The 22,387-nt window shown below is 45.0% G+C and overlaps 1 protein-coding gene across 6 annotated transcripts in view; it reads right to left on the reverse strand.

Moving 5' to 3' along the window:
• HNRNPH1 (heterogeneous nuclear ribonucleoprotein H1) overlaps positions 1–22,387 on the reverse strand; it is a 251,741-nt gene that overhangs the window by 197,924 nt on the left and 31,430 nt on the right. For all 6 annotated transcript variants that reach the window (XM_044069387.1, XM_044069389.1, XM_044069385.1 and 3 more), the window contains one exon: positions 11,359–11,494. In XM_044069387.1, the coding sequence (XP_043925322.1) occupies positions 11,359–11,494 (136 nt within the window). The remainder of the gene's footprint in view (positions 1–11,358; positions 11,495–22,387) is intronic.

Consider the following 22,387-nt stretch of genomic DNA (forward strand, 5'->3'; position numbering starts at 1 on the left):
GGCCGTATTTTCCACAGGTCTGGGGCTTTGAAGGATTCCACCTTGGTTTTGAGGAATGTGAAATTTGCTTTAGAGAAGTTTTTCACTGTGGTTTTCAGGGCAGGGGGTGGAGTTGGGATGTGAATATCCAGTGAGATTAGTTTATGGTCTGATCTTGCCAGTGAGGGATACACTTCTGGTCTGGAGCATAGAGTCCCCATGTTGGTGATGATCAGGTCCAGTATGTTTTCCCCTCTTGTGGGAGTAGTAACAAGTTGCTCTATAGCATTTGAGTTTATAAATTCTAGGAACCTTTGGGCTAGGGTGTTGGAGCTAGAGTAATGCTCCCAGTCTATGTTTGGGTAGTTGAAGTCGCTCAATATAATGGTGTTTGGAGAGACCTTCATATTTTCCAGTGTTCTCAGGAAGGACAAGTGGGGTTCCTGGGTTTGGGAGGGTGGTCTGTAGCAGGCTATAAACTGGAAAGCAGTTTTACCCACTGTTAGCTGCACATGGATAGTCTCGGATGCTTCGTGCTGTGCCACCAACCTGGAGGTGTGGGTATCTGACTAATATTGATACTCCCCCTCCTTTTCTGGTGCGGTCCAAGCTTTGGGGCTGAAAAAGCATGGTATGAGGTATAACCTGGTAGTTCTGGGGTGCTCTCGGGTGCCTTGAACCAGGTTTCTGTTACTGAACAGATATCGATGTTCTCCATGCTAAGGAGAGTTTCGAGTGCGTGCATCTTGAGGCTTAGACTTCTGGTGTTGAGTAGCATTACTCAGTTTCTTATCCCTTGCGATACCTATGGAGGTGGGTTTGTTTTTTGAGCCTTCCCTAAAAAAGGCACTATGGGGGTAGCAAGAGCCTTTGCCAATATCCGAAAGCCCAGGGGTGATGGGTGCAAGCCGTCCCTAACGAAGCATCGTGGCTTGTTGAGCATGTCATCCCAGGCTGACAGGCATTGGATCCCCTTTGAATGACACCAATATTTAAGCCAATTGTTGAAATTGATCATCTTGTCTTCATATTGTGGCATCATTCTTGGTGAGGGCAAGATGCTACTCAAGGTCAGGGTCATATTGCTCTACCCACCCCGAGGCAAAGAACGCACTGATGGTGGCCATCGGCTGGAGAGAGCTTATGACCACAGAGCATTTAGAAAAAATGGCCTTAAGGCCTTCGACCATACCAAAACCCACAACACAGACAAGAATAAGGGGGAAGGGTGAAAAATTTTAAATTAAAATTAAGCTGAGCTAATGGGTTCAAACTAAACAAACATTTTCTAATTTTACACAAAGTCAAGAATTTGACAAACTTCCTACCCAACAGCCAGGAGCTTGTAACTCGTGCTCGTTAAAACCACGGCAAACAAGATCTGGGGGCTGGAAGGAGGTAGCAGGGTATTATGGGTAAGGGGGAGGAGCCAGGAGCTCAGATCTTTAGCTTGGAAAGCTGCCGGCTCGGATCCAGGTCGGATTAGATACCCACAGGTTGCTGATCAAATGAAGTTAACTACGTCTACACACATCTCTCTCTATTTTATATATATATATATATATATATATATATATATATATATATATATATATATATATATATATATATATATATATGCATGTATGTATAAAAATATGTATATGTGTGTGTATGTGCATCTATATATATATATATATAAATATATATAAATATATATAAATATACACACATATATATATATATATATATATATATATATATATACACATATACATATATACATACACACACAGAGACATACATATACTATGTTGCGTCCTTCAGCTTTTCCCGGTAGGGGTCGCCACAGCGGAACCCCGGCCCGCTAATGATTAGCAGTTGATTTTTACATGCCGAATTGCCAGCACCGACCACCTTCAATGAAGGTACGCCCATTAATTGTTGGTGGCCAAGTGGTTAGTGGGAAATATGTTCCGGAGTTAAAGTTTGGCAATGTGTTCTCTATCTGAAAATCGACGAAATGGCTAATCGACTAAATGAAGTAGATCCATATTATACACACACACATTATACAGATATATGCAATATATATATATACACATTCGTGTGTCGGTTAAATAGTAAAATGGTACAATGTTTAGATTAGTTTGTAAACTGGGTAAACCCTTCAGTAATTTGAGAGCAGTAAACTGGGTAAACCCTTCAGTAATTTGAGAGCAGAAGAAAGGTAGCAAGAATAGAGATAATGTGTAAATGTTTAGTTTTGTTTTACAGGACAGTCCCACAAGGAGTGATCCGCCTGTAATGTGGCACAGATGCTTTGTGAAGACACCTGTGGGACTGACTGCCATAATAGGGCATTGAGGCTCGTCAGGCTGCCCTGTAAGTTGAGCTTGCCTTTTGTTTACAAAACAAGGGCAGAGTAATCCGTGAGACAGGGCAAAAAAATATGGGGGGGTGCAGATGGAAGGGACTTGGCCACTTCCGCAGCTGTAAGTTTGTGTGATAATGTTAATACATTTGTACACAACCTCCCAAACAAGCAGCAAGGTAATGCGAAGATACTAGATCTAACCCTCATGAATATGGGTGAATGTTGCAACCCCCCCCCCCCCAAAAAAAAAACAGCACAACATCCTCACAGATCAGGTCAGACCACAAAGATGCCTCCTTCGGAATAATCCTGGGACACTAGCCAAATTCTGAACTTACAACCCACTTGAGCACTGTAGATAAACTCATAAGAATAGGTGCCAATTCCTACAGCACCCACTAGACACTCAGCTAGCTTACAGACAAGTCCCAAGTAGTCTACAAAAAGGTCGGTTACTAGCAGAGTCAGCAAGTGACTAGTGCTGGGGCAACTCAGTTTTGGCATCTTCTCTGAAATTTGTCACTGGCCTCTGGATGACCAAAAGCAAGGTCACAGGCAATTGTAAACTAGACATTCATACCCCCCCCCCCCCGACACAGATACTCTTCAAGAAGAGATGACAAAAAAACGGTACCATAGGCACAGCTTAAAATCAAATGCCAAGAAATGTGCAATAGTAACCTTAAAACAGCCATTCCAGGAGTGACCTTTTGTGAATTCAGTATCCGACACAGGTAGGGTCTGTTGCCATACAGCAGGCAAAGGTGGATAAGCAATGCATTTTATAGCAAGGCAGTATTTGCCTAGTCAAGTGCATGTTTTCACCTGCGGCCCGAAGTAGAGTTAGGAACCTACTGTCTATTACAAAACTACTTTCATTGTAATAAGTGACATGGGAGCTCTAAGAAACACCAACAGTGGTATCTTGGAAATAAAAAGGGAAGGGAATAAACATCTACATAAACACAATAGGAACACGCGGGATGGCTACTCAGCCAAGCTCCTCGTGGTGTCCTGCAGAGTATTGCAAGCAGCAGAGCGACAAGTGTGACTTTTCACCGGATACAAGTATTTTTTTCTCTGCATTTTCTCCTGCGACTGCTAGACTCGCCAGAAAGTGATATCTGGCATTTCTGAGCTGTTTTCTGCATAATGAAACTTTTTTGCTGTTAGCATTTAAGTAGTTATCTACGGTTTTAACTGTTGTAGGCTACACGCTAAAGTGCGCTAGCCTGATAGAAGCATTAAGTTTTTTTGTTGAAACTTATTGTATCCCTGTCAAAAAAGAAAAAATATATATATATATATATATATATATATATATATATATATATATATATATATATATATAGATATATATATATATATATATAGATATATATATATATATATATATATATATATATATATATATATATATATATATATATATATATATATATATATATATATATATATATATATATATATATATATATATATATATATATATATATATATATATATATATATATATATATATATATATATTCTTGTTTCCTGCCTTTTCTAAGCTAGTCCAGTTTTCAGGCTCTGCTGAATTCAGGACTGTGGTATAGGTTCCTCTGTTGCCCATATCCTTACTTGGATAGGAGGAAGTTTCTCTGTTCACCAGTGAGAGTGGGAGTGAGCAGCCTGTCCCTGGAGGAGTGGTCACAGCCCAGCAACTTGTAGTTTGGCAGTTTTGGCCTAATTTCTAGCTCTGTCATCTCCCTGCCTTAAAACCCGCATTAGCGCGGTTTTGCACACCGCCTAGTGCCCGTTGGCGAGGGTTAAACTATTCCAGGCTCCACGAAGTCTGCACTTCAATTTATCCCTTAGAACTAGTCAAATTCTGAAACTAAGCACAGACTTCCCTCAGAAAATCATCCAAGGCCAGTTTCAAAAGAAAAATTGCCAAAGACTAGATAACTACAAAGTCTTCTCTAGCTATGTCAAAAACTTAGGTGGCAACTCTTAGATATGCTCTGAGCTAGTGCAAAGTGGCAAAAAATATACTGAACCAATTGACATTGCCAACATCCTGGCTGAAAAGTTCAGTGCAAACATCACCCCCCTCACCCCCAAAAGGGCCAGTACTCATCCCAGAAGGATGCAGAGCCCCAGACATCACGGACTTGCAAGTAAAAACAGCCCTCTCCAAAGCTAAAAACACAGCATTAATGGGAGTGGATGGTGTCCCAGGCTGCGTCTTACACGAGCTCCAAAAGGAACTAAACCCTCACCTAAATTCACTATTCAGTCTCAGCCTTACCACAGGCAATGTACCCAAAGAAGGGCGTACAACAGTCATCCCGCTCCACAAAGGTGGTAGAACCTGGGAACTATCACCCTACAAGCTTGACTAGCCTGGTCTGCAAAGCTATGGAGCGAATCCTGGAACTCAGACATTGGGAACCTCCAGACACTGAACCCTACCAAATTCTGCTTTAAAGGCAGATCCTGCCTCCTAAACCTACTTGACTCCTTTGAAACAGTTACCAAGGCCAAAGATGAAGGGAAGGTAGTCCACACAGCCTACCTGGATTTCGCCAAGGCCTTCCACACCATTCCCCACTCTGGCATCAGGCAGCTTGAACATTAACCCCCTATGTCACGAAATGGGTGGCCAATTGGCTCACAGACAGAACACACATGGTCAGAGTTGCAGGTGCCATGTCAGACTCTAAACCAGTTACAAGTGGCGTCCCACAGGGCTCAGTCCTGGGACCCATCCTGTTCAGTATATACTTCTGAGGTACAAGCAACCACGGGAGGACTATGGCTGACCAAGTTTGCAGATGACAGCAAACTGGGGGGCCATAATCCGGCTGAGAGACATCTCCAGAAGGGTCTTGGAGAGACCGATACCAGTGTCAGAGCCATGGCCTCAAGCTGAATGCCAAAAAATGCATAGGTGGTAATCTACTAGGCATGGAAAATGTAATTCGGGACCTGGGGAAAGTGGTTAGAAATTCTATGTAGCCAACCTTCTCACGAAGGGGTTCACCTCTAGATCAAGAGATATCAGTGCCCCTCTACTCATCACTCATTAGGCCCTTAATAGAGTACAGTGCCCCATTTGGTAGGTACCTTACTCGACACCTGCAACAGCTGTAAAGACCACAGAAGTACCTCACCAAGAGGATCATGGGCCTCAGAGATGCCCTACGCAGCTCGACTAAAGAAACTCCAGCTATACTCTTGCTTACTGCCTGCTCAGAGGTGATCTCTGCCTAACGTACAAGGCCATGTCCAACCCAGAATTAATGGACATGCTCCACCTCAAGAAAACCAAATCTTAGAGCCTCCTCAAGAAACCAAATCTTGGAGCCACATGCTCTAGTGAATCAAACCTCAGCGTAACAGGACATGCTGGAGGGATACATTCCTGTCCCAGAGACTTCCCTCGCTCTGGAATAAAATCCCTGTCTATATTAGGCAGAGCCCCTTGTTGACTCTCTTCAAGAGGAATCTTGACGAGTGGATGGAAAATTGTAAATTTACCCCTGGGATCACTTCAGTGGCCCTGCTAGACAGAGGCCCAGGAAACTAATTTAAAAGGGAGGCGAAAGCAAACACATTCTGGCTAGGCTTATAAATGCCCTTTGGCAGATAGCCTAGTACCTACCTATGAACATAAAAACTGAAGTGACAAATTTGAAACAAAACAGTGAAAGAGGCTGCATACAGAGTTGGTGTATTAAAAAATTGAAGATGCATAATTTACTAATTTAAGAAAATTACTGCAGGCAGCCTGGAAAAATGCTCTAGATGCAAGAGAAACTACAGGGAGATTAATGGCCCAAGACCAGACATCTCAATGTCCCGGATTTTCCATATTGCTTGACCTTATCTTACTTTTGACCTGTTCCTCAACTTCTCAGGTAATCAATGGTGATTACTAGTATGTCAACAATGTGATAGTTGTAGTCCTTAAATCTCCCAGTAACCACCTCCCGTTTATATTGGGTCGGTGGTAAATGTAACATTAGCTGTCTGCTGCTGTGACAGTCACAGTGGGGACAAAGCTCATGCACTTGACTTGTCCTAGCCATCTACTTACAGTGGGAAAACCTTTTGCTGCACCATAGCCGGTTTTTGTTCTCAATTTTAAACCTTGCTACCTGCTACTAGCACATTGTTTGGCAGACCTTCCAGCTTTATTTCTCAGGGATTCCTGAGAAAGCGAAATTCAATTGTCTCACAGGCTGTAAAAAAGAAAAACACATTTGTTATGCAGCACTGTGACGCACTTGAAAATTTCTGCATCGGTGTGCATTTTCTAAACAATAGTAATGCAAGCCATCTAAGCCCCCCTCCCTTTCATCCGTTTCACTGGTGATATATAGTTCCACTCCCTTTCCTTAACTTTATACTTCACTACTCACACCATCTTGTAAGTTCATCCATTCAAAACCCTCCACTTAAAACCCTAAATTTTTTCTACCCCCCACCCACTTATACTTTCTTCCCAATCCACCTCGAATAGATATCCCCTTTACACCCAAAGCAGTTCCCAATCCACCTCGAATAGATACCCCCTTTACACCCAAAGCAATTAACATCCCCATTAAGTAGCTCCAGTCAACACCACAGCTCTACACCACGCGCAGTTTTCTCTTCTCCAACACTCAAACATCTCTCAGAAAGAGTCAGATTCTTGGAAAATCTAGTCTACTTAGCATCCAAGGCAACTCTAACTGGCGACATATACCCCAACCCTGGTCCATCCTACAAACTGTGCAACTCAACTTCACAAAAATGACAGTCAATCTACTCAATCCACAATCCTTCCTTTTAGAGAAGGATCTCATTCTACATACTACCCAAGTGTCAACAAAATTCACGAACTGCATGCTGATTTCTCCCAATACTCCCCAGATACTGTGCCTCCAACCAAAACATGGTTAAAACCTACCACACCCAGCAATGAAGGATGTAATATATGTACAGACAGAGCTAGTAAGAGAGGAGGTGGCATGGCCCTACACCAACAGCCACCTCTCCACAGAAACTTGATGAAAAAATACTAAACCTTAACAATCCTGTAGTATTTGCCAGACTAAACATTAACCCCAAGAAACTATGCCACCAGGGGATATGTCCCAGCATTAGAAAACATACTATACTGGAGCAGTAAAACATTACCTCATGAAACAATTATGGGAGACTTCAAACCCCAAATATTCCATCAACCTACACGGCTTCACACAACAGTCACCCAATAAGGATTAATAAGCCATCCAAACACTCCTCTCTAGACTGGATAGCAAATATGCCAGCCCTCTACTCCCACCACTCTGGTGGTCTACCAGACACTCAAGTGACCACTTGCCAACCCATCTAATAATAAAAAAAAAACATTTAAACTGAAAACACCTGAACCCCAACTACCTTTATAGATATACTTAAAAATTGTAACTGGACACTACTGAAACGCATCACTTCCACTATCTTCCTGTCCATATTAACCCCCTCAAGCCCGTAGCCGAAAAATACTTGTGAAATCAAACTTTGCCCCATGGCTAAAAAAATAAAATCACTAAAATCTAAAGACAAGGCTTGGGCAACTTGGAACAAAACCAAGACCCAACCCACTCTATGAATGTAACTTAAAGCAAAGCAGCAAATTACACAAGACAAAATAAATTACTCAGAAATCCAGTTTCCTCAAACAGCAGACAGTATATCAATTTTCATCACTAGATCCCTAGCAGAACAAGTCCCTCCCATTTGGAAACCTTACATAACACCCTACACAAATGTGGCTCATCAACAAATCTTTGCAGTATTTTGGACTGCAATATTGCAATCGGTTGGTATTTGTAGAGGATCATTCACATGCAAGTTACCAATTGCCTACAAACTAAAACCAATGAACACTCAGCACGGTTTTCTATCATACCACAGCACATAAACCACTAAATTTACCAATACTGTCAACTATCACAGGAGCAATAGTAATTGTGCATTCTACATCTTCCTGGACCTTTCATATGGTTTCTCATAGTAAACTAAATGCTCTCAACTAAATTTCAGCCAATTCTACCCGCGCCTGGTTCCAGGAATACCTTACGCCAGCAAGCAGTTTCTTGGCAACAGAGAATCATCCTCTCTACCAGTGACTACAGGTGCCAAGGCACAATCTTAGGCCCACTACTATTTTCAATACTTATCAATAGCCTCCACACATCAACCCCACAAGCCTCCCTCATTCAATATGCAGATGATTGAGTGATGCATGCTGCTTCCTCTATTCAAAAGATTTAAAACTTAACCATCCTTTCTAGCAATTGAGACCTGGCTTATAAAGTCTCAATTTTAAACCCCTCAAAAACAACCTATGATTTTCCAACCCACTAACACTTCACTCACAAAATAACCCCCCCCCCCAATCATACACCAAATGGAGTCAAAACTGATTAGTACTTAAAATTTGATCTTGACATTTCCCAAACACTAAAATAAACCAGAACTTTTGTCACTACTTCACAAAAAATACTAAAACTACCATGCTCAATCTCGCTTAATCTTCATTACTATACGCAGCTCCCATACTCCAATCTAAAAAAATTTGAGCTAGCAAAACTTGAATGTTATAATTGCCAGATGCGCTACAAACTTACCAGCTAGAGCTCATCATTGTATAGCACTCTAGCAATTCAGCTGGCTAGAGCTTCCTCCATCTCCTTCACTACATCAAGTAAACCATGGCCCATAAAATATTCTATGAACTTAACACCTGCCCTACAAGTATTTCAACCATACGCCACTAGGAACCCTGCAAGTCCACTAATGCATCATAAAAATCAATATAACCAAAAACCAAGCTGGCAACTGGAATCCACTACCAGAAAACATTACAATGGTTACATCCCTAGCCCAGTTTAAAACACTAAAAGACACATTCAAATAAATGGCTGTGTCTGCTCTGCAGCAACTAACCTATCCCTGACTATACTACGTTTCTCTTACTGAAAAAAACCACCTCTGTGTATCTTGTTGACTCACTCTCTCTGCAAACACTCCACAGTACTATAAACATTGTAGAGCTGATGGCATATTAAGACTTGACTATTCAATTTCTTAGTAAACTGTGTTCAGAATGTGTAATTGTCATATAGGTCTATTTTCTTAGAGAAAAGTTTAATGATGCAGAATCTCCTTTTGATTCTACTGATACTGTGCATTAGCTAAACTGCAATATTCTTTTAACTAGTCTATGTACAACTGCTTGTCCAAACCTAGACAGTTATTTTAACTTCTGTATCCTATATACTCTACTTATATATTCTACTTCTGTAGGTTTCAATGTGGAACTTTTCTCCCTGGGCATCCGCTGAAAAAGGACAAGTGTTCAGTTACTTTCCTGGTAAACGAATGTAAAATAAAACTGCTCCGCAAGTTACCAGATGGGCAGCTAACTGGCTCACTGATATAACCCACCTAGTCCAAATAAGGGAAACCACCTCAAGCAGTAGACCCAGAATGAGTGGCACACCCCAGGGTTCAGTCTTGGAGCCGCTTATTTGGGACATACTTTTGAGGTGCAGGACAAAACCAGCTGGCTATGGCTGACCAAGTTTGCAGATTACTGCAAGCTGGGCGCGGTCAACTCCCCTAGTGATGTGGATATCCTCCATGAGGGTTTCACCGAAAGGACTGGTGTCAGAAACACTGCCACAAGAAGAGTAACGTCCCCACAAATGACCACATTAACAACATCCTAAGCACGCAGTTGAGGGATTTGGGCACCCAGGTTGATACCAACCTGACTTGTACCAACCTGACTTTTGACCATGTTGCTTCCACATCATAAACAAGGTTCTCTCATCCAAGGACAAAGGTCATAACATCCACATATTCTTCCTTTGGAAGGCCTACAGAGTGCAATGCTGCATTTGGCATGTACCTCGAAAAGCACATGCAGCAGTTGGAAACCCCACAAGTTTACCAGGAGAATCCAAGGCCTCAAAAGTCTACCATACACAGGCTAAAATCTCTATCCCTCTACTCAGTTTCATACAGACTCAGATGACCTCTGTCTGGCATACAAGGCAATCTGACCCCACCTTGATGGGACTGCTGCACATATGCAAAGTCCAGCTCCACTCAAATAACCCTCACACGCCACCTCAACCTGAACTGTGACATCAACAAAACTTAATGGGGGGTCCTTTTTACCTCCTTTAAACACACCTGGGTTTCCACCTGTGTCCCTGCTGGACAGGGGCATCAGGTGCTGACTTGTCTAAATGCATGCTAAACTCTTGCCTGGGCTTACAAGGGCCTCAGGGCCAACAGCCTAGTAACTTCCTAGGATCCTAAGTAATGCAGAGGTGTTTACTGACCTGCCCTATGGTGACAAAGGGTACAGGTGAAAATTTTGAATTTCTAGTGAAGTGAGCTCAGGACAGCACATCAACCCATGGTGCATCCTGCATGAAGTAGCTGCGAGATATACTAAACACTAAATACCTGGAACAAACAGCTGAGAATGTGAACTGAACGAGATAGGGCAACAAAATCTGAAGGTAGTGTAATAAATTTAATGGACTATGTATAAATCAAAACAAAATGGACAGTTCTGCATGATTATGAAATGACTGCCAATGCCAGAATGAGCTCAAACACGGGAAGTCAGTTTACATAACGGAATTATGACAGAAACTGGTACTATGGTAACATCAGTTGCTGGACACCCTAAACATTACTATTCCAAGGTGACAAAATGCGGTCTGCAGTTTTTGAAGATCAGAAAAAAATACCTAGTAAGGGACAAACGCTTCCAAGTGCAATATTTATTCTTACAGAACTCAAGCTGAGAGATTGCACCACTGAACATGAACAACCCAGAGAAGATTAAAACTAGAAAAAAACTTGTTTTAAGGATAACCAATAGAGGCAGTTCCCGAAGACCCAATGAAAAGCATCTATTATAAAACCATCTGGTTAATTTCTCTCACATGGAAATGCCAACATTTAACAAAATTTCTACTTACGCATGTTTGCTTTATCTTTCGACATAGAAGCTACAGCATCTTCATGTGTGGCAAACTCAACATCTGCTTCTCCAGTAGCTCTACCATCTGGCCCAATTTCAATGTGTACTCTCACCGGGTTTAATGGTGAAAAAAACTGCAGGGAAAAATTAAACTTTGCTTATACAACAATATGCTTACAAAGCACCTTACAAGAACAGTGTAGTATATACTAAAGCCTCCATTCTGCTTGAAAAAAAAATGCACGAGAGAAAGGAGAAATCTCAAATCCAAGACAATCACCTTTTAATTCCTTTTCTAATCATTTGTAGTCGTTTATAGTGTATTTTTACTATTTTTGCCTCTTCAAAAACAAAAAAAAAAAATTCCTTGTTTCCTGCCTTTCTAAGCTAGTATAGTCCAGTTTTCAGACTAGTGCTGAATACAGGGCTGTGATACTAGTTTCTGAGTTGCCCATACCTTACTTGGATAGAAGGAAGTTTCGCTGTTCACCTGCGAGAGAGGGGAGCTTTGAGCAACCTGCCCCTGGAGGAGTGGTTCCAGCCCAGAAGTTAGTAGCTTATTGGTAATTTTGGGCTAATCTATCATTTTCCTACTTAAAAAAACACGTTTGCACGGTTTTGCACACCGGGCAGTGCCGGTTACCTATTCCAGGCTCCACTAGGTTTCCTCTTCAGTTTTTCCCTTCAAACGAGTCTAACTTTCAACCTAAGCACTCTTACAAGTCCAGCACCTGGCGCAGACCTAATAGCAAGTACTAATATACCCTGACACTGACTGCCCAGCAGGGCAAGGCTCTTAATTCACCCCTCACCACCCAAGCGACCTAAGCAGCACAACCCTACTATTCAGGCATGACCAAAGGGCAATTTCAGGTACAACTTCAGATACACTCTCCAGTCCAGCTGGTGAATCTGGGTATCCTAAGGCAATGCTACAACTGCCTCATGTACAGAAACGACCCCTCCTCCTACCACAAACAATATGCGAGAGATGCAATTATACAGCCAAACTAGAAGCTAAGCTGTCTCGACCCAAGACTGGAACAGACTGTCAACAGGAGAAGGTTAACACTTGCACCACAACTCCAGCCGCACACAGACTACTAAAACAGCACTGGCAAAAAATACACAAATTCATACTCAGAGGCTGTAAATGAAAACCTGCAAAAGCAGAGACCGCCAAAGCAGACACCTAAACAACCTGCACTTCCTGTCACAAACCAGGCAACACAATATTAGTGTGCTGCACAATCACAGCCCTTAAGGCTAAATAACATACCTAACTACTGTTAGCTGCCTGTAGAGAGCCAGAATCCACCACAAAAAACTCAGGTCACTCCAGAACAAGCACAAATATGACCGTCATTGTTCATGTTGGTGTGAATGACCTGAGGCGTACCTTCCTCAAGCACAAATATGACCATCATTGTTCATGTTGGTGTGAATGACCTGATGCGTACCTCCCTGGACTACATGGAGACATGGAAGAGCTTTCTGATCATGTAGCCCAGGCTGTATGACCCCGACCCCAAGTAGCATCCTGCCCTCACCAAGAATGATCTGAGTATAAAGAAAAAACGATCAATTTCAACAATTGGCCAAGCTTCTGGTGTCATTCAAAAGGGATCCAGTGTCTGTCAGCCTGGGACGACATGCTCGACAAGCCGCATTGCTTCACAAGAGACTGCTTCCACCCGTCACCTAGGCTTAGGAACACTGGCCAAGGTTCTTGCTGCCCCCAGTGTGCCTTTTTTTAGGCAAGGCTCAAGTCGAACCCACCTCCATAAACAGCACAATTAACAAAAAACTTTTAGTTATGTACTTACCATAACTTTAGATGTTTGGGATCCATCTCGCCTACATTCTGTACTGATGGGCTCGGCACGCTATGCTATAGAGCGAAGCCTCTTATTGGCTGAGCTATTCTCTATCCCAGGATGCACCACCACTAATCTCCCAGATCTTGTTTGTCCGCATTCATGCACACACAACTGTTTATATAACATTGTCAGATGTTTCAAGATGAAAGAATAGAATTCAGACCGTCCGATCTCTTCTGATCTCCAAGGCGGAGGAGGGTGGGTTATTAGGAATGTGGGCGAGATGGATCCCAAACATCTAAAGTTGTGGTAAGTACACAACTAAATGATGTTGTGATCCTATCTCGCCTACATTCTGTACTGATGGGACAGCGTCCCTAGCACCTAATTCCTGGGTGGTTCACTGGAAAACACTCCTGAGCACTGTGGAACCAAATGAAGCTCGCCCCCGAGATGCCACATCCAATTTGTAGTGGGAAATTAAGGTGTGCGGGGAAGACCACATAGCCGCAGCACAAATGGCACTAATGGCAAGCTTAGAATGGAATGCTATTTAAGTAGCCATAGCTCTTGTAGAGTGAGCTTTGACAGAGGTTGTAAGCTCTTTATTAGAAGAGGAATAAGCCTGACTAATACAGTCCCTGATCCATTTGGCAATAGTGACCTTTGTGATGGCTTTGCCCAATTTATTATCCGAAAAGGACACAAACAATTGATCTGTTTTCCTTGTTTGTTGGGTCCTGTCTAAATAAAAACGCAATTGCCTGTGAACATCCAATGTGTGGAAGATGTATTCCGCTTTGAGTACTTTGGAAAGAAAACTGGAAGTTCTAATGACTGTTGCAGGCAAAAACTGGAACAAACTTTAGGGACAAAGGATGGATTAGGCCTGAGGGATACTCTATCTATGTGAAAAACCAGGTACAGTGGTTTACAGATAGAGCTTGAAGCTCTGAAACCCTTCTGGCAGAAATAATCGCAACCAGAAAGGCAGTTTTCCAAGAAAGAAATTTCAAATCACATGTTGCTGCCAGTTCGAAGGGGGAGGAGGTTAAGGCACATACCACATCGAGATCCCACGGAGAAGCAGGATGAGAAATCGGAGGTCGTAAAAGCACAGCACCTTTCAAGTTTTACACAATCTGTTGCTCATTAAAGGTGGGTTTATAGATTCATGAAAATTGGAAATAGCTGCCAACTGGACCTTGATGGTAGAGACTGAAGAACCTTGATTGAATAGGGAAGTTAGAAATTTCAGGACTTCCGATACCGGAATAGTGATGGGATCCAGACCCCAGAGTTGAGCCCAAATAGCAAATCTCTTCCATTTGCTAGTATACAATTTCTTAGTGGCAGACTTGTGGGCCGATAAGATATGTATGACTTCCGGGTCTAAAGTATGATTCCTGACTATAGTCGGAAGAGGAGGAGCCAAGCTGTTAACTTCAAAGTGTGAAGGGACTGATGGAGTTGTCCCGACTGATGAATTAATAGGTCTGGGATCTGATCCAGGAACCATGGACCGTCCAGTGCATATTTCCGAAGATAGGGGAACCATACCTGACGAGGCCAGTAAGGGGCAACTAAAATCATTTTGCTCCCCAAGTGAGACGCCTTTTGGATCACTCTGGGAAGGAGGGGAACTGGAGGGAAGGCGTATAGCAAGCCGGTGGGCCAAGGATGGGCTAATGCATCCATAGGACTCTCCCCCGGAGCTGGAGTGAGAGAACACTTTCTGCACTTAGTGTTCAGCGGGGTTGCGAAGAGGTCGCAACAAGGAGTTCCCCATCTGCTGAAGATCTGAGTTGTCACTGCATCGTTCAGAGACCACTCGTGAGGAGAGAGAATAGTTCTGCTTAGTTTGTCGGCTATCACGTTGGACTTGCCAAGGATAGGAGTCGCTACCAGAAAACGTCTGGTCGCCACTGCCCATTCCCAAACTCTCATGGCCTCTCTGCAAAGGGGGTAGGATCTGGTCCCTCCCTGCTTGTTCAGATATCAGACTACTGACATGTTGGAGTGAATGGCAATTACGCCCTGAGGGAGGTAATCGTGGAGGGCTTGTAGAGACAGAAACACCGCCCTCATTTCTAAAATGTTGATATGGAGACTCTTCTGAATGCCATTTGCCTTGGACTGACCTGCCCAGGTAATGCCCCCCCACCCCATCTGGGAGGCGTCCGTCGCCAATGTGGCCACAGGAGGAGGTGGAACAAAGGGTCGTCCCTGATCCAGATTGGAGGGCACCAGCCACCAGCGAAGGTCCCGTTTGCAAGTTTCCGTGATCCGTATGAGGTGACGGAGAGGGAAGTTTCCGTGATCCATATGAGGTGACGGAGAGGGAGATCCTGAAAGGAACACTGTCTCGATAGGAGCCACTGGAGAATTCTCATATGCAATCTTGCTAAGGGGACTAGGAGAACAGTGGCCGACATAGAACCTAATAGCTGCAGGACCATCCTGGCTGGAGCTTTGGATCTGAGAAGCAAGGCTCGGGACTTGAGCCTGTATAGTCTGTATTCCTTTCTGTAGGAAGATGGACCCGCATTTGGTTTGAGTCCATCTCTACTCCGATGAACCTTATGCGCAGAGATGGCAGCAACACAGACTTTGGCCAATTGAATGTAATTCCAAGGGAAGTGCCTAGTGATATGGTGGCTTGTAGGTTCTGCAATAGTAGACGCCTGGAGGTGGCAGTTAGGAGCCAGTCGTCCAGATACGGAAACACCTGGAATCCTAGACCCCTCAGGTGAGCAGTCACGACCGCCAAACATTTGAACACCCTGGGGGCTGTGGTGAGACCAAAGGGCAGTGCGCAGAACTGAAAATGACTGTCTCCCAGGCTGAAGCGCAAATGTCTCCTGGACGCCTGATCTATCAGGATGTGATAATAGGTGTCCTTGAGATCTATGGAGCACATCCAAACACCTTTCTCCAGCAGTGGGAGAATGGATTGTAAGGTGACCATTCGGAACTTGGACTTTTTGACCGATCGATTTAGGATACTGAGATCCAAAATGGGCGTAAGTCCCCGGTCTTTTTTGGCACTAAAAAGAACCTTGAGTAAATCCCTAATCCGATCTGGTCTGCGGGGACCGGTTGGATGACTCTTTTTGAAGCAGCTTTGAGATTTCTAATGCTGCGATTTCCCGTTGACTGGGTGGCGGGTCCGGGATTTTCTTGGACGGCGGTGGGGTGTGTGAAAAAGGAATGTTGTAACCTCCGGCGATGATTCGAAGCACCCATCGGTCCTGAGTGATACCTTCCCAGGCTTTTAGGTGCCTTGAAAAACGACCCCCGACTGGCTCCGGAGCTGCACAGTCGGGCAATCCTTCAGGGACTGTGGAAGGCTGAAGAGCCACGAAAGGACTCGCGGTCTCCAGTGTTGCGGGGGCCTCTGCCGCCTCTGGGACAGCGTCTTCCAGAAAAATTTCCCCCTCCTCTGCCACTAGAAGGGGGATCGATCGTCCTGCTGCGAGGGATAAGACTTCTGGGATTTACGGAACCACATTTTCCCTCCTCTTTTAGCCTTGGGATAAGGCCGAAAGGGGGTGGAAAATCGTGCCCCTACGGCAGTCAAAGTCTTACCTTCTTGCTCGCAGCGGGTCAATGTGTCCTTTACCTTGGGTCCAGAGGACCCATCAAAGGGAGCGTCGGCAAAGGAAGACTTAAAGGCTTCCGCAAAATGACACAGGCGGAGCCAGGCTTGCCTTCGTAGAGAAACACCCGTACTCGCCCCCCTCGGCTGCATATGAAATGAGCCTCATGGACGAGTTTGAAATAGATGACAGCGTAGCCAACTGAGAGCCAACCGTCTGGGCCAGCTGCTCAGGTAGGTTACCCAAGAGGGTATCTGAAAGCTCCTTGATCAGATCCCTCTGAAATCTAGTGAAGTGCGTTAAATAGTTCAGGGACCTTAAGGTAAAGGCCGCTGAACTGAGGATGCGCTTCCCATACCGATCCATGCTTCTAGACTCATTAGGAGGATGGACGGACGTCGAAGCCTCTGCTACATCTTGTTGGGTAGCAGATGCCACCACCAAGGCATCTACAGCCACACCTTTGGTCAAAAACTCCTTCTCTGGGGGTGCTAAGAACTTATTTGGGCGAGCAGGCACCGGTTCCACAGAGTCTGGATGTTTCCACACCCTTCGACAGATCAAATCTAGGAGCTCGAAGGGCGGAGACACCCAGGAGGCGGAGGGCTGAGCCCCGAAGGCCTTGATGAACACAGACTCGTCAGCGGAAGGGGGTTTGGAATGCCAGCCGCCTCGTTGTTTGAGGGCTTCCAAGATGTCTGCAAAGGAGACATCTGAGGACGACTTAGGGGACCCTTCCGCATCATCAAGATCGGTGTCCGACGCGAGTCATCGGGGGAGTCGACGCGCTTCCTCTTGCACAGTCTTTTCCTTGGGGGTTCCTCCGAAGAAGCTTCAGAGGGACCTCCAGGAGGGGGGGAACCCCCACTGGGGGTGACCTCAGGCCCCGGGGCTCCGCTGTCTAGGGACAGGGGGACTACCAAAGACCCAGTCTCCGTATGTAGGGAAGGTGCTGGTGAGACCATGGAGGTAGCCAAAGAAGTTTTGGCCAAAGCACTCCTCATGGCCCTGAAGGCAGGACCGCCAGAGTCCTGGGAAGGTCCAAACCCCCGTGGCCACAACAGTAGACGGTACCCCCGCAGCCGACGCACTGAGAGGAAGGCTCGGAACCGAAAACATCGGTCCCGAAGCGCCCCCCCCCCCAGGGCCGACGGAGGAGGTCCGTGTACCGAACTCCGACTCGAGAGCCGGGGTTGGAGTAAGGGTCGGGGGCCGACCCGAAAACCTCCATCGGCTCCACCAGCACCGGCTCCAAAGGTGCCGAGGCTGTTGGAGGAGGAACCAGAACTACAGGGTGGGCCATCGGCTCTGAAGCCGAATGGGCTGGAGCCAAAACTAATATCTGGAATACAGGAGACTGAAACAGTCTTAGGAGCACCCTGTCGATGGCCGAATCAGACATCTTGGAAGATCGGGTGGAAACCGACCGGGTCCGAACAGACTTCTCCATCGGCTCCGAAGGACTGGGGGACCGGCTCCGAATAGACTCTACCAGTATCTGTGCCGAGGGAGATTCCAAAACAATTTCCCTCTGCGCCGAGGAGGGCTTCGGCGCCGAAGGGGAAGAGTCTGAGCCGGCAACCCTCATCGGCTCCAAAATCAGTGGAGCCAATGAAGGTGACCCGCCTCTCGAAGCCCCAGCCATCGGCTCCGAAACCAGAGGAGTCGAGACTGGAGGCATAGAGGCAGACCGTTCCGCCCTCGGCTCCGAAGTCCATGGAGCCGATGGAGAAGCCTGCCTAGATTTCTTAGTGGTCGGTTCCGACGGGCTGGTCGGAGCAGACGCTTTCTTTTTCTTAGCTGGAGAGGAAGAGGAAGACAAGGCCTCCTCGAAGGAGGGTTTGACAAGTCCTTTCAGGATTCATTTATTTTTCCTCTCTTGGAGGACCCTAGAGGAAAAAGCGTGACACACGCTGCAAGACTCCGGTAGGTGGCTGGCGCCTAAACAGTACACGCACGAGGAGTGATCGGTGATGGACATTTTATAATTGCACCTCGTGCACTTCTTGAATCCTGAGGGTCTATGCTCTTTAGACATTGTAGAATACTCAGTATATCAGAGGAAAAAAACTGAGTATATCAATTTAGTAAAGGATTTAAACACTAAAAAAAACCTTTTTTAAACTAGCTCAAAACAAGCACAAATACAATACACAAAGAAATAGAGAGGGCCAAGAACCCTCCAACTCAAACAGGTACTTGACCTCTCCACAAAAAAAGAAAATTCACCAAGGAAAAAGGGGAAGGCCCCTTTAACTTAACGGAAACCTTTCCCTGTTCAATCACACAAATTTACCACAAAAAAGTATTCAAACACACTTATACACAACGATAGCTGTTAAAACAGCTTTTGGGTAAAGATTAAGGAATTTCCTGACAGAAAAAACTTTCAGAAAAAAGCACTTAGCTCAGCCAAGTTCGAGACCACATCCTAGCTTGTAAGCGGCAAACGAGATATGGGGGATTAGGGGTGGTGCATCCTGGGATAGAGTAGCTCAGCCAATAAGAGGCTTCGCTCTATAGCATAGCGTGCCGAGTCAGAGCCGAGGATCGGTTCCGAGCCCATCAGTACAGAATGTAGGCGAGATAGGATCACACAACATCTGAGGGTTATGCTACTCAACACCAGGAATTTAAAACTAAAAATGCACGCACTTGAAGCAATCCTCAGTATGGAGAACGTCGACATTTGTGCAGTAACTGAAACCTGGTTCATGCTCCAGAGAGCATCCCAGCACTACCGGGCTACAACTTTTACTACACGTTTCGGCCACAGAACACTGACCGAAACACAAAGGGAGAGGGTGCATCCATATTCAAGGATACCTACACCTCCAGGTTAGTGGCACAGCGGGATACCTCAGATCATCCAGGTGCAACTAACATCGGGCAGATCTGCAATGCAAATTGTGGCCTGCTACAGATCACCCTCCATGACCCAGGACCACCACTCCACCTTTCTGGAGACACTGGAAAACATGAAGGTCCTACCAAACACCGATACTGGGCGATTTCAATTACCCTACCATTCAATGGGAAAACTACTCTAGTACAAATTCCCAGGCCAAGCGCTTCTTGGAATTCATCAACTCAAAACGCCCTGGACTACCTGGCAAATTCCCCTACCAAAGGTGAAAACATATTGGACCTGGTCATCACCAACATGGCAGACAGGTGTTCCACACCGGAGGTCAACCAGTCACTGGTTAGATCAGACCATAAACTAATCACTCGATGTCCACACCCCACCACTCCCAACTAAGAAAACCACAGTAAAAACTTTTCTAAAGCAAACTTCACCTTACTTAAGACAGAGGTGGCAAGTTTACAGCCCCCACACTAAAGGACAATGCCGCCCAATATGCAGAAAACCTTTACAAATGCACTCTGAGCACCTACAAGGATGCATGGATCGTGCCATCCCTAGCAAAATCAAGATTCCCTCCTCTTAGAAAAGAAAACCAGTTTGGTGGACCCCTGCAACAAACAGGCTATATAAAAGGTTCATAGGTTGGTACTAGGCTACCAGCCCTAGGGCCCATGCAAGCCTAGCCATAACAATTTCCTGGATATTTCTTCCCACAATATTTACTTCTCTGGGCCCGTCTAGCAGGGCGAATTTCCTATCTCCCATCCAATCAAGGTTGCTTTTGAAGAGGGCCATTGAGGCACTCTGCTTGACATGTATGGGCAGTGTCTGGGTCAGGAACCTATCCCTCCAGCAGGTTTTGCTCATTGTGATAAGGTTTAAATCCCTGCAGCGTGTGGCTCTGAGGGATTGGGATTTCTTTAGGTGGAGCATGTCCAACAGCACAGGGTTTGACATGACCTTGTATGTTAAGCAGAGATCGCCTCAGAGTAGACAATATACCACAGAGTATAGCTTGAGTTTTTTTTTTAAGACAGTCAGCATATGGCATCTGCTTTAGGCCTGTGATTCTTTTAAGTGTGGTCTTTGTTACCTTTCCAGCTGTTGCAGATGTCTTGTGAGGTGCATACCAAACGGGGCATTATACTCTATAATGGGTCTAATGAGGGATGAGTACAGTGGGACAATGACCTTTTTTCTGGATGAAAAGCCCTTAGTGATGAGGTGTGCCACATAGGATTTCCTGACTGTTGTGGCAACGTGGTTATCGAAAGTGAAACCACTGTCCACCTGTGTCCCCAAATCTCACTTCCTATGTTTAGCGTCCTGCCACCTATGTGGTAATTCATGGGTACATGTTTTTTTCCAAAGGGGATAACTACGCATTTCTTGGCATTAAGCTTGAGCCCATGGCTCTGGCACCAGGCATCTGTTTCTGTAAGGCCTTTTTGTAGAATATCCACATCATTTGGGGATTCAATAATGGCTCCTAGTTCGCAGTCATCTGAAAACTTAGCCAGAGTCCCTTAGTGTTGGCCTGTACTTTAGAGAAGTAGATAAACAAGAGTGGTCCCAGGACTGAACCCAAAGGTACTCCACTTGTCTGGAGCTAGATTCGGAGTCTGCTACACAGTCTGGGTTCGGTCAGTAAGCCGGTTGGCAACCAGAGTGACGTAGGGATTTATCTAGGATTCCAGAGTGAGGGATGGTGTCGAAGGCCTTGGCGAGGTCCAGATAGGCTGTGTGGACCACCTTACCCTCGCCCACAGCTCTGGAAACGGATTCGAAGAGGTCAGTCAGATTCAAAAGACAAGATCAGCCAGTCACAAACCCAAACTGGGTGGGGTCCAGTGTTTGAAGGTTGCCAATGTCTTTGTTTATAAGTTCCATGGTAATGCGTTCCATGCCCTTGCAGATCAGGCTTGTCAGACTGATGGGACGGTAGTTCCCGGGATCCAAGGCGGATCCTCCCTTGTGGAGCGGGATAACTGTAGCTGTGCACCACTCAGTGGGCACAAAGCCTGAGGTGAGGCTATGATTAAACATGACACTTGGGTGAGGTGCCAGTTCATTTTGTAGTTCATGTAGTACACAGCCTGGGATGTCAACTGGTCCCATGGATGCTGTATTCTTAGCTTTGGAGAGTGCGGTTTCTACCTATGTGGCCGTGATTATCAGAATTTGGCTATATTTTGGTATTGAGATGGGCCCTTTAGGGGGTAAGGTTGCCACTAAATCGATCTGCCAGGATATTGGCAATATCCTTGGGATCAGTATATTTAATGCCATTCTGTTGTAGCTCAGAGCAGATCTGAGCATTGCCATTTAGACTGACATAACTATAAAATGCCTTGAGGTTGTCTTTGGAATCTTTGGCAATTTTATTTTCTTAACTGGCTTTTGAGGATTTAATGAGGGATCTCAGCTTCTTACTGTGGCTAGTGAGGAGGAAACTAGTTCAGAAAAAAGCAAATCCCAAGAAGGAAAGACATCTCTGATCAGTATCAGTAAAAAACTGAGGTCCCTCATGAAATCATCCAAGACAAAATCGAAAGAAAATAGCCAAGTATTCGAAAGATAACCACAAAGCCTTCATTAGCTACGTTAAGAATGTAAGTGGCAACTCGCAGATATGAGCTGAACTAGTGCAAAATAGCACAAACATATACTGAACCTACTGATATTGCCAACATCCTGGCAGAACTTCACCCCCTCTCACCTCCAAAAGAACCCACAATA

The sequence above is a fragment of the Protopterus annectens genome, chromosome 4.part0 (genome assembly GCF_019279795.1).
Source record: "Protopterus annectens isolate FY-2018-M chromosome 4.part0, PAN1.0, whole genome shotgun sequence".
Classification (NCBI taxonomy): domain Eukaryota; kingdom Metazoa; phylum Chordata; order Ceratodontiformes; family Protopteridae; genus Protopterus; species Protopterus annectens.